At 41.0% G+C, this 13,258-nt stretch overlaps 1 protein-coding gene across 1 annotated transcript; it reads right to left on the bottom strand.

Moving 5' to 3' along the window:
• Positions 1-2,882: 2,882 nt before the first annotated feature.
• Positions 2,883-8,470, bottom strand: LOC148115882 (vomeronasal type-2 receptor 26-like). Its single transcript, XM_087884473.1, has 2 exons — positions 8,350-8,470; positions 2,883-4,408 (listed from the first exon to the last, which is right to left on the bottom strand). Exons 1-2 carry the CDS (start codon positions 8,429-8,431, stop codon positions 3,513-3,515), a joined length of 978 nt encoding a protein of 325 aa, XP_087740599.1. The 5' UTR covers positions 8,432-8,470; the 3' UTR covers positions 2,883-3,512.
• Between the last annotated feature and the right edge of the window lie 4,788 nt (positions 8,471-13,258).

Below are 13,258 nucleotides of genomic sequence, written 5' to 3'. Positions count from 1 at the left end.
AATAAAAGAAAATATATTTGAACTCTTAACTCTCTCATAACTTATTGAGTCTGATCCTGAAAATATTGCAACATTTACAGTCCAAGAACATATGGAGCATCCCTTTCGAAGCTCTTGCTCTGTCCACTATGTAACTGTAAACAGCCACATATTGGTCTGAGTATAGTTGGTCTTTAGCTATATTGCCAAGTCTGCCAATGATTCGCTGATGTTAATTGCTGCTCCTTTTTAAAAAACAGGCAATAAATGAAGTATGGGAACCAAGATCCTTTTTTATATCGTCTTCTTTCTGATAGTTTAACAGCCCACAGTTAATATCCTGAGAATGAGGACTTTTTTATCCATTATATTGATCAATAGTTTTGGTTTCAGGTTTTCCTATTTGGTTATTCCCATTTAAAAAAAAATGATGTTCCTATATACTGTAGGGGAAAAAGTGTTTTTTTTTTCCTTGCTCATGAAATCTTATAATATATATTTATTGCTTAAAACATTAGACCCAATTTTGAATTGTGTATTACCCTAGAGCAGACATGTAATGTGTGACAGGTCAAGTTGGAGGCAAACAGATGTGCAAGCTTATGCATTTTGAATTTTTCGCAAAAAGAGAAGGTAAACTTGGTTTTGCCAGTTTTCTTGGTCCTCACCATGGGTCTCTTGGCTCCTGTTTTGTTTTTACTTTTTTGCATAGTGTTAAACTTTTACCTGAGACTTCTGTGTTTCTTTGTTGTGGCCCGTACACGGCCTGTGCAGCTAGTAGCTGATTCAGACAGCGAGGAGGCTGGTGTGGTGCTGCACCAGCAGCCTGTGCAGCTGGCACTCGAGTCGGACAATGAGGAGGCTGGAGAAGATGTGGTGGCAGAGGCAGGGACTCAGCCAGGGCCTTCAGAACCTCCAAAAGCTCCCTTAAGTGAAGAGGACGAAGAGGAGGAGCCTTTTCTCGATGCACGGGCATGCAGAGCTGCCAAAAGGCAGGAGTGGCTCCTCAGGAGGAGGTCTCCTCGAGAGTAAGGTTTGGGGCTAATTGGCCACTCCCTTAGCCTATTTAAGGAGGAACGCCGACTGAAACAATTTGCAGGGAACAACTTCGTTCACATACCTTCTTGTCTTGTCTTGCTTATCTTATCAGCTTCCTGCAAATTGCTTCTGGGCATTCTGCCAACCACAGTAAATTTTCAGTTATTATTCTTTGAATTCTTGGCGGCTGTTAATGCAGTTAATTAACAGCCGTTGTTGTAAAAGACTGATTTATTTATTAAACCAAGGTTTGAACGGACTTTGTGTGTGCTGCATTCTTTGAGGTCCGTAGCTGGGGCAGAACATTCTTCTTTCAATTCCTCATCAACTTTTTTCCGCCAATGTCCTCTTTTCTTAACATCTGCCTGAGCTTCTGCTTAAAGGTTTTCAGAGTTATGCTTCCAGTTACCGGCTTTGCTTTAAGCCTCTCCTTTGCTGATTTCTGTCATTCATACTACAACTTGGTTTTCTTGCCTGTCTTTCTCTTTAGGTGGGAGAGTTAACATTAATTTAAGGCTCCTCAATAATCTGGGTACTCTTCTCCCAACTTCCACAGGTGGCCACTGGGATCTATTACCTTGCTTGGTAGCAGCAGGTTATTTTTCTACATATATTCAAATACTGCTGGTCCTAACTGGTCTTTCATGATCACAGCTGGAATCCTCTGTGGAGTTGCCTGCAAAATGTCCTTACTATACAAATTACCCATTTGCCTTCCTCCAAGTGCTTCTTAAATTTCCCCTTCAGATTACTTATCTGTATGGTCTCTCTCCACATCTGGAGTTGGAGGTACTTCCCTTTTTTTCTCTTTTCCTCAATTGGTTATTGTGTTGCTTGGATTCACATATCAGGCTGCTTTTTTAGGATGCTTTACACATTTTTCATAATCTCTTTCACTCACAGCCTGTGGAGGTGCAAGTGAGGGCCTTGGCCATATCCAAATTCAGATCATAGTGGATTTATTTCCATATTTACTTAGGAAACATTATTTCACCAGTCACCCAGTGGTAGGATTCAAATTTTTTTACTACTGGTTCTGTGGGCGTGGCTTTGTGGGTGTGGCATGGCTTTGTGGGCGTGGCTTGGTGGACATGGCAGGGGAAGGATACTGTAATATCTCCATTCCCACCCCACTCCAGGGGAAGGATACTGTAAAATCTCCATTCCCTCACCACTCCGGGGGAAGGTTACTGCAAAATCCCCATTCCCTCCTGATCAGCTGGGACTCAGGAGGCAGAGAATAGATGGGGGCAGGGCCAGTCAGAGGTGATATTTACCGGTTCTCCGAACTACTTAAAATTTCCACTACCAGTTCTCCAGAACTGGTCAGAACCTGCTGAAACCCACCTCTGCAGTCACCATTATAAGTTTTCCTCCCTGCCTAGTGTCAGCAACTTCATTCAGTGAGGCAGTAGGAAAAGGCTTCAGTCTCTGTTCTACACAGAAATGTCCCGCTCACTCCACCAAAACCAATTTCCCCCTTGCTTTCGGGACACCTCCTGTCATTGCACAGTTGAGCCCAAAGCAAGGCCAGGAGCAGTTGGGAATTGGAATAGGGTGACCGACACATGTTCAAAAATCCTTCCTCGACAAAATAGACTTTTAAATATAGACTCCTGCCTGACACATATTCATAAATGGTGTCCTTATGGGATCAGCAGGATCAATCTCGCAGCATTAACCCTATAGGGCTGCCCCACCAGATGACCCTGTCACAGCTCGTAGATTGAGAAACTCACTTCCGATACTAGTTTATACAGGACCCTAAAACAAATAATCAAGGTTCACTGCAGTATTTATTTATTTAAAAATGTGCACTGGAAGAATTACCCTCAGAGAATAATAGGAGGGATTCCTACAGACAAAAGGATGCACTCCAGGGGTGAAATGTTACCGGTTCACACTGGTTTGGGCAAACCGGTAGTGGCAGCGGCGAGTGGTTGGGAGAACCAGTAGCAGCGACAGCGCGAGACTCTGCCCACCTGCCCGGATGTCATTACTTCCTCTGTGCAGAGGGTCCAAACGTGAACATGAGACATGTGCACTTCCGAACCGGTAGGGAAGGTAAGTAAATTTCACCCCGATGCAGTCATATTTATACATTTCAGAAAAGAAGATAAAATGATACAATCATACGTATCCAGAGGTAATAGATAATGTGAGCATAGATATTCATAATTAGCAATGCTCAAACGCCCCACCCTTTCACTGTTACTATCTTCAATAAATTAATATTATCATAATAGAAAGATACAGGGAAGTTATGTAGCCTTAAAAATTCTGATAAAAATACCTGAGAACGAGATACTTCAGGGTTTCCTTTTTTATGTGCCAATTAGCACATGTTCCGTCTATGTTTCTATTTTGCTAAGATACTCCCACTTTACTAAGAATTTGTTTTCCACTCAGAGAGAAACATTAAAATGTTTAAGGATGCTTGTTAGAATTATTAACCAACATTTGGGAATATATCCACCCAAAACTTCATTTCTATTTTATTTTGACATCACGTGTCCTTTTGTATTCAGATCTGGTCTTAGGAAAATAATGAAACACTTGGGGAGGAAGATGCAGCCCAGAAGTCCCGCATTGGAAGCTAAGATGGAGAAGACTTGCACGGCCACCATGTACTTCCCTTTGGTGCTCAGATAGGTGGGCAGGAACGACACCCAGACACTACAGAATATCAGCATGCTGAAGGTGATCAGCTTGGCTTCATTAAAAGACCCAGGCAGATTCCTGGCTAGGAAAGCCACTGTGAAGCAGATGGCAGCCAGGAAACCCATGTAGCCAAGGGCAACATAAAACATGGCGACAGAGCCTTCATTGCACTGCAGTATGATTTCTCTAGATTGTGAATGCATGTCAGACTCAGGGAATGGGGGGAAAGTGCCCAACCAGATGCTGCAGAAGACAATTTGGAAACCAGAGCATGAAAGGATAATAGAGTTGGCCAAACTCTTTCCAAGCCATCTCTGCACATTATTCCCTGGTTTTGTGGCCCAGAAGGCAAGCACCACTGTGATGGTTTTGGCCAAGACAGAAGAAATGGCAGCAGAGAAGATGATGCTGAAGGTCGTTTGTCGTAGAAGGCAGGTAACTTTTCTTGGCCTACCAATGAACAAGAAGGAAGTAAAGAAGGAAAAAAGGAGACAAACAAGAAGGATATAAGAGAGGTCCCGATTGTTGGCTTTGACTATGGGAGTTTCTTGGAATTTAATGAACGTTCCCAAGACAAAGCATGTGATGAAAGAAAGGAACAAGGCAATGGAAATGAGGATGAACCCCAAATGTTCATGATACGATAGGAAAGTCTTAATCTTTGGGAGACAGTGATTTCGATTGTTGTTTGGATGTTGATCTGCTGGACACTTGCTGCATTTTTCCGCATCTGAAAAACAGCAAAATAACATTAAACTTAAAGCTTTTTTTTAATAGATTGGACTGTGTTATTTACTTTTGGGTAAAGACAGATGCAAAAATAATGAATTAGGCAGTTCTGCTTTCTCCCTGCTGCTCATCATCTTCTTGCCATTTTCTGTCATTAATTGATTGTTTCCTTGGCTTTTTTCTGTTTTTTTTACATGTTGAAAGAAGCTGTGTGTGTGTGTGTGTGTGTGTGTGTGTATTATTTTTGACTTTTGTCACAAGCCTTATTCGCCTTACTTTATACATTGGTATATAGTCATCTGAGTCCTTTTTGATTGACCCTGTTCTTGTTTTCTACATACCCTGCTTCGTGTTTGAGTTCCCCTTCGTCCTTACCACCTTTTTAATTAGTGCACATACGTAGTACGACAAACAGTATTAAAAGCTTGGTTTTTCTTAATATTTTCTTATCCTTAATTTTCTTAACTGCGCAAACATCTTTGTTACAAACACTGACAACCCTATTAGTTTTAGATAGCTGGGGACAGAAATGTTCTGTACCAATTAACTCTCTGTCCCCACTATTCAATTTAAATGTTTCTCCAGAAAACCCCTGAATTCAGTACTACTCTAAGTAACTCAGTCCTTTTCTGTGATGGATGCAAACTATCCCTTTTGCACAGCCTTTCACCAGACCAGCTGCCAACATCATGACTTACATAACCAAAACTTCCCCTTTACATCTTTTCTTTAGCCACACACTATGCCCTGTCTTTTTCCTTTACATACATGTAAAACCTCTGAAAAAGTAAGACCACAGCCTATCCTTCTAAATTCCTGCCTTAAGTTCTGGAAATCCTCCTGCACAGAAAGTACATTTTTTTGGAGAGGTCATTAGTGTCAAGATGCTAACAACACCAATATCGCATTTTTGACAATGTTCATCTTAACAATGCTCCTCTTTTATCTGCTGGCAGTAGCACCAGGCAGACACCTCACTCCTTTCAAAACCTCCACATCCTTTCCTAAATTGACCCCTCTGACAATTGAGTCACCAACCGGAAGGTGGCTTCTCCCACTAGACAGCTTGTTCACCTCACAAGACTGATTCGCAGTACCTGATTCACACCTTCCCTTATCCAGAACAATGTCTTCCTCATGGCCCACAATCCCCTGCTCAATTGAGTCATCAGCATCATCACAAAGAAGCTGAACCTGCCACCTTAGGACTCCTATTAAATTCAGCAAGGGGACTGTATCTATTGTGTTTTGACCCCAAAAGCTTCATCTTCATGGTCCACAGCTCTCACTCTGCCAGATCCAAAAATGGTCCATACTGCCCTTCTCCTGCAGGGTCTTTGTGGTAGAAGCAGTGGTGGATTGCTCCCGGTTCGCACCGATTCTATAGAACCGGTAGTAAAACCGGCGGGAGACTCCGCCCACTGACCCCGACGTCATCAAAATGCTTCTGCGCATGGCCCCGCTGCGAACTGGTAGTAAAGGTAAATAGAACCCATCCTTGGGTAAAAGGGTCTGATTGTGGGGCACCTCAATAGAAAACACCAGCTGAGTTGTCCACCTAAGAGCCTTGGTGGCGCAGTGGTTAGAATGAAGTACTGCAGGCTACTTCTGCTGACTGCCGGCTGCCAGCAATTTGGCAGTTCGAATCTCATCAGGCTCAAGGTTGACTCAGCCTTCCATCCTTCCGAGGTGGGTAAAATGAGGATCCAGATTGTTGGGGGCAATAGGCTGACTCTGTAAACTGCTTAGAGAGGGCTGTAAACACTGTGAAGTGGTTTATAAGTCTAAGTGCTATTGCTAATTTCAAGCTAAAGACTCTAGACAAACAACCTGTTCATGCAAATTAGCTATCTCCTTACAAATAGGACAGTACCTAAATTTTAAAAGAGTACCATGAAAGGCAGCTGCAAAACAAGTGTTGAACTGAATTAAGTCATATATTCTATAATGAAATTGCAATCGCATAAGCAATTGCCAAGTATGAATTACAGTTGTTTTCAAACTACTGATGTTTTTTGGTCAGAAGGTCAGTTGCTCTCACAATGAGAAATTTCACAGAGTCACTGCAAATAGATATTCCCCTGCAGCCTTCCTGTTTTAGATTTTTAGCTGTATGATTTGCACGCCATTAGGAGCACGAGCTGCTACCTTGCTCCACTGGAGGAAGTCTCAGTCCTCATGAACTCGTAGTGAGCTGATCTTCTCAGCAGTCTTTGGCGATATGCAAATGCAATGCAAATGCGATGACTTCAGCTATCAACTTTATATCAGTGTACCAAAATATTCAAGAGAAAAATAGAAAAATCAGGACCTTCTCATTCTATTGGAGAACCAAAAGTAGAAAAGAAACAGAGATTCACTGCTTCACCTGGCAGGTAATCAAGCTTCTCAGAATGAAAAGTTACGGTCATAGCCCAGTCTCAGACTTTGATTCTGAAGAAGCTGAAGCATGGCTTATCAAAATGGCTGGAGGAGTCACACAATGAAGTATGGCTGTCAACCTCTTCCACTGGGCGAGCAGAGCAATCAACGATTGCGCCCCTTTCTGGATCAGGACGCCTTGTGCACAGTCAGTCACACCCTCGTCACTTCCCGTCTGGACTATTGTAACGCTCTCTACATGGGGCTCCCCTTGAGGAGCACCCGGAGGCTCCAACTGGTCCAGAATGCTGCCGCACGAGTAATAATGGGGGCGACCCGTCGCTCCCATGTAACACCCCTCTTGCGCTAGCTGCACTGGCTCCTGGTGGTCTTCCAGGTGCACTTCAAGGTGTTGGTTACCATCTTTAAAGCACTCCATGGCTTAGGACCTGGCTATCTACAAGACCGCATTCTGCCACCGATTGCCTCCCACCAACCGGTACGCTCACACAGAGAGGGCCTCCTCAGGGTGCCGTCAGCCAAACAATGTAGTCTGGTGACCCCCAGGGGGAGAGCCTTCTCTGTGGGGGGCCCTGCCCTCTGGAATGAATTACCCCCGGACATACGAAGGATCCCTGACCTCCGCGCCTTCCGTCGTGCAGTGAAGACCCTGTTATTCCAGCAAGCCGCTCTGATGGGATAAATGATTTTAATTTGGTTTTAATGGGGTTTTAAAATTGGTTTTAAAATGAGAGTTTTAAATTCGGCCTATGATTTAATTATTTTAATCTGCTCTTAAATTCTATTTTTGTACATTGTTTTTATTATGGCTGTTCACCGCCCTGAGTCCTTCAGGAGAGGGCGGTATATAAATTAAATAAAATAAAATAAATAAATAAAATAAATAAACATTGGAAATCTGAACAGTTACCCACAGAAGACAAAATAATAGCTAAAATTACAGAATGTGCAGAATTGGATAAGCTCACAAAAGAAATACAAGAGAAAGATGATACTGATTACTATTTAGTATGGCAAAGATGGTACAGCTGGCTGGAGGCAAAAATAGGAATATAAAGATGATTTTCGACTATTCAATAGAAATGTATAGAAGCAAATAAGGAGTCAACTATATATGTACATATATAACTAAGTAAATAGGTGACTGTAGATATTGATACAAATAGAACTATGAAAAATAACCCACCGTTGTAATATCTTCTAAGAGTCAGTCATTGGACTGAATTGATGTGTGTTCGTTTTGTATGTTGTTTCAATGTATTTATGTTGGTTTTGTTTTTTCTTTTTATTATTAATAAAAACTATTAAAAAATAAATAAATAAAATAAATAAATAAATAAATAAATAACGAGGCTCTTGTCCATAAAGGAAGTAACTGTTCCTGTGAACAGTTTGGGTAAAAACTATCCATTGCTATCCAAAACTCTGACCTTGAGAATTTTGCCAACAAACCTAGCTTGACTCTGAAATTGCTAAAACGCCTATTGAAATGCCCTCATGGAAAACGTTGAAGAGGGGAGTCTTCTCAAAAGTTTGTCCCTCTCCTCCCATGCAACCCACCTTCCATGCTGGAGATGGTTCCTTCAGGACAGTCAAGACAGTCGTAGCAGGAGATGGGCTTTCCTTCCTGAGCCACCTTCATGAATCCGGGAGAGCAGCTTTCCACACACCTGGAAGGAGGCAGGGGCTGAGAAGAGGAAAGAAGAACCATCCAGAAAATGAGTTATGATTTAATTTCCAGAAAAGAGGGGGGGAAGTGGTTGCTGATCTCCATTTCAAGGCTTAGTATTGCTAGATTTGAAGCACATTAGAAGAAGTCAACAGTCTGTTTGGTAGCATGTGACTTCCCTTCCCTTCCCTTCCCTTCCCTTCCCTTTTCTTTTCTTTTCTTTTCTTTTCTTTTCTTTTCTTTCTAATATTTTGTATACTTCCCTTATAGTTTAGACTCTATAATTTACATATTAAATTGCCCGATAAAATTTACTGCATTTTTATTCCTTTGAGCAAATGAACTCAAATCTACCTTGGCTCTTAAGCTCATACTTCCCTTCACAGAAGACGAGTGGATATTTCCTTAAATGGTTAGGAATGTATTTCTTGGAGACGACTTGATATCTAAACAAAGAATCTGTTGTCTGTCTTGGAAGATGTTGATGACCTTGGTGGCGCAGCAGACTAAAGCACTGTTAAGCAACACCAGCTGCCTGCAATTACTGCAATTCAAATCTCACCAGGCTCAAGGTTGACTCAGCCTTCCATCCTTCTGAGGTAGGTAAAATGAGGACCCGGTTTATGGGGGCAATAAGCTGACTTTGTATAAAAAAGAACACCGCTTGGGGGGGGCGAAAGCCCTACTAAGCAGGTATATACAAAAGTATGAAGGTTATTGCTTAACGCATTGTAAGCCACCCTGAGTCTCGGGAAAAGGGTGGCATATAAATCGAACCAATAAATAAAGAAATAAATGATGTTCAAACCTCTCTTTGTCCCAAAAAAGCAATCCCGCTGTTAACAGGTTTACTAAGGATGAATTTTTTTTAAAAAAATTTCCCCACCTTGTTCAGCTTATCCAACTCTTCCAACGCCTTTGGATTGAACATAAACTTGAAATCCAGGGATCCCCGTTTTTCTAGGCTGCCTAAATCCACTCTGTGAAGTGACTTGTTCGGAGACAACCAGCTGACAACATTCAGGTCCACTGCCAGGTCTCCCTTCTCATCCAGATAGAGTCCGTCTATGGATATATTGTAAAATTCAGAGTTTTTAAGGAAGGAATGAACCTGGAATGGAAGAAATTGTGTCAATGTTTAGACAGGATAGTCAGACTTCCTTTGCAAATCCCCTTTATTCATATACAAAGAGAGAACTGAAGGGTTGAGATTCATTTTCCAAGTTGTTCAGGAGACAACCTATCAACCTTTTAATCATCACACTAACTTACTTTTTAAATATATAATCTGAACAAACACTATGAAATGTGATGGAGAGACAGTTCCACACAGATTCTGTAATTATATTCCCATGAAAAATATAATGATATTGAAGGAATCCCTGCCTTATTCATTTCTGGTGAGCTCTGGTGACCCAGTGCCGCACCTCAGCTGTTTTATTCACTGCAAAACGCACACAAAGCGAATGAGTGGTTACACTGGTTGAATCCCACCACTGTGTGGCAGCCCTGTGAAATCCGTCCACAGATGGATCCAAGGCTGACACTTCTCCTTTCTCCCCTCCTTTCATTTATTGGTTTTAAAAAAATAATTTGAAAGGAGGATATGTTACTAAAGAAAGGGAAGAAATGAGTGGAACGTGAAAGGGAGAGAAACATGAAGTTGGAATTCAATTTACTTTTTGAAGTCGATTTTTTTTTTTTCAAAATAGCTGCCCAGTTCTTACAAGGACAAAATGGATCCTGCAGGAGAGATGCGTGTAATATAAAAGAAATACCTGCCAAGACCTCAGTCTCGGACTTTTTAAGGTATTTCTCCTTTTGGATTTGGTCAACAAGGCTGCATGTAAGGCCCGTGCCACAGCCCAGATGGTGTTGTAAATGATATAATTGTCTAGAGAAAGGATCTGGTCCTTCATCTGTCGTGGACGAGCCTGCAATTTTTCTCTCTGTCTGCATCGCTTCCAGACTATCACAGAAAAGGCATCCTTGGTTTGCGAGCATATAAAGGAGGTTTTTTTAAAGCGTTTCATGTAGGAATGAAACAGGTTATACTGATGATAATCCAGTGTTTGCTTTCCGTTCAGAAGAAAGGAAATAATGCTATGAAAATAAAACTCTGAAATTTCAAGGTCTGACAAAGGAAAGGTTAAGTCTGAGAGCGTTGTTGCCATCAGGATTTTCCCTGCAGGAGGCCCCTTTATGGTGTTATGTAGGAAATTTAGAATAACTGGTCCTGCATTGATTGATCTGATTTCTGTAGCGTAAAGAAAGACATTTGCTTTGCTCCATTTGAAAAATGGATGATGATTTACAAAAAGATCTGAAACAGTTGGTGAAAACGTCTGTGAGATCACTGGAGCAATGCCATTCTTAATCAGCATGGAAGTCAAGACGGTCAGGAATTTCTCCCCCTTCTCGGTGTCGATGGCAATCAGACCAACCAAAGTCCACTTGAAATGGAGAAGCAGCTTGACCATCCCTGAGTACTGGAATCCTTCATCTGGGAGCATCAGGTAGAAGAACGGAAACTGAGTTTTATCCCTCAGAATCTGGGAAACAAAATTGTAGCTAATCTGAAAAGGGACAAAAAGTGTTATTTTATGATAGCCTCAGGAAGGCCAAAATTCTGTCCCCAATGAAGGCTTATTTCCATTCCTTGGAGTGAGGACTCCTCTACTCACCCATTCCTTCATGCATTGTTCCTCTCCCTTTGCTCCTAGACAGAATATTTTATCCCAGGAGAAGAAAAGGTCCACAAATCTGGACTGGAACTCATCTCTCAGTGAAAGCTGCATGATTAAAATTTATCTCCCCAGCAAAGACTCACCTGAGGAATTTTGTAGATGCCCAACATGGATGATATCTGGATGGAGAAACCAGTTTCAGTGCCTTCAAGAACAGCCAATAGGCTTCTCAGTCTCCCACACTTGTAGTTGGGAACACTGGCCTCCCCATCTGAAAGCAGGTCCTGCAAAGTATCTGAAGTCTGTCCTGCATTGCCATAATTATCATAGATGGTGTAACCCAAGGTGATATTGGGCAAGAGTTGGGAATCCTGGTTGATCTCTTGGATGGCCAGAATGAAAGACAGCATTTTGGAATGTTCCATTGATATGGTCCTGTAAGGATAACATACACTAATCAAGGAGAACATTTTATTCAATCTGTTTTTACCAAAACACTTCTAATCTGCTTTAGCTCAGGAATTCTTCTAAAACGGATTAGAGCAATGCAGAATAAATGTAATTTTAAAGTGATAAAAACAATAATTCACATTAACAAAATCAATCTGATTACTTATTCCTGTTATCCTGTACATGTTTGACAAAATAAATAAATAACTAACAATAAATTTGACAGCAGAGTGGTCAGAATTTAATGGCATATTCGGGTGGATTATTTTCTATATCTAAAGAAGAGATTGCTGCTGTTATCTCTGACATTGTAATGAAACTCTGGGAATGATTCAATTTACATTTAGTTTTAAGATACTCAAAACAACTTAGATCCAAAGTAATCTATTTATCGTTTGCTTTAGCTCAACCTTGCAGTTGGTCTAAGGCTTATATATTCTCTCTTTTTCTTTCTGTTCATGTTGTCCAGTATTGAATATTGGAGTTGTTTTAACGTTAAATGCAGACTAAATGCACACTCAGACACAAACCACATAGAAAATGAACTCTGAATCTTAACAAAGCTGATAAATTGTAGATTCCTGCACATGTTTCTATTTTGACTGAAGACTTAAATTTACATTCAAGTCATGTCAAGATTATGGCATTTGTTATCAGTTCAAAATGGGAATCACAGACAAAGAAACTCAATGAAATAGTAAATGCTGATCTGGGTTTCTTTCATATTATCGGTGAGTGAAAGATTCGGAAACAGAAGGGAGTGGCTAACTCATTTTCAATGTAGGGGAAAGAAATAGCATTCCTGCATTTTTGTGTCCATCTTCACCCCTTTATGGGAAAAGGGAGTAATAGAAAGTGGAACCGAACATTCATATATATGCACCTCTCTTTCAAAATACTAAGGAAAGTGCCTGTTCTTCAAAGTCAAGAAAAACAGCAAGATCCTTGCTGGATAATTTTACTTGCTAAATTCAAAGGAGGCTAATTGCCTGCAGAGTTTAAAATAGAACCCCAAAAGTGAAATGTTACAATATTAAGCCTGGAACTGCTGAAATAAATTTTTTTAAAAAATAGAATTTGCTCTAATGCTTTACAGGAAGATTGACTTACGACCATAATTGAGAAGTAGGCCTTTTTTTGAAATTTGGTTTCTCATAAAAAGCCTTGATTTCAGAGATTATGCCACCGATGTAAAAGTCTCCTAGCCTATAGTGATTCTTTGGGTCGAATTCATGTCTGTGTAGAGTCAGGAGGCATTTGGCTCTGAGTACAGCCCAGACTCCCTGGGTCCACAGAAGCAGGAGCAGAAACAGCAACATGATGTCTTCTTCCTGACGAAGCCTCCAATCCTGTGTAGAGTTTGAAGAAAATGTGAGAAGGTGAAGTGCCAGAAAGATTTCTTCTTTCAGACAGAATCTAGCCAAAGCTTCATTTCTGAAGTGGAGAGGAGAAAAACACCTCTCCAGATTTTCCTCTCTCTCTCTCCAGACCCATTTATGGATTTCCAATGCCATGGCAACCTGCCCATAAGGCTTTTGTGTGACATCAAGGTAGAAAAATATTATTGAGATTGTTTGTGTCAAAAGTTCTGAAAAGTTACAGACAAGTCTCTAGAGAATCAGCACCAAGACAGCAATTAAATCACTATCATTTGGATAATGGC

This window comes from Pantherophis guttatus, chromosome 2, assembly GCF_059756535.1.
Source record: "Pantherophis guttatus breed Tessera chromosome 2, ASM5975653v1, whole genome shotgun sequence".
In the NCBI taxonomy this organism is placed as follows: domain Eukaryota; kingdom Metazoa; phylum Chordata; class Lepidosauria; order Squamata; family Colubridae; genus Pantherophis; species Pantherophis guttatus.
This window is presented reverse-complemented; position numbering and strand designations above follow the sequence as displayed.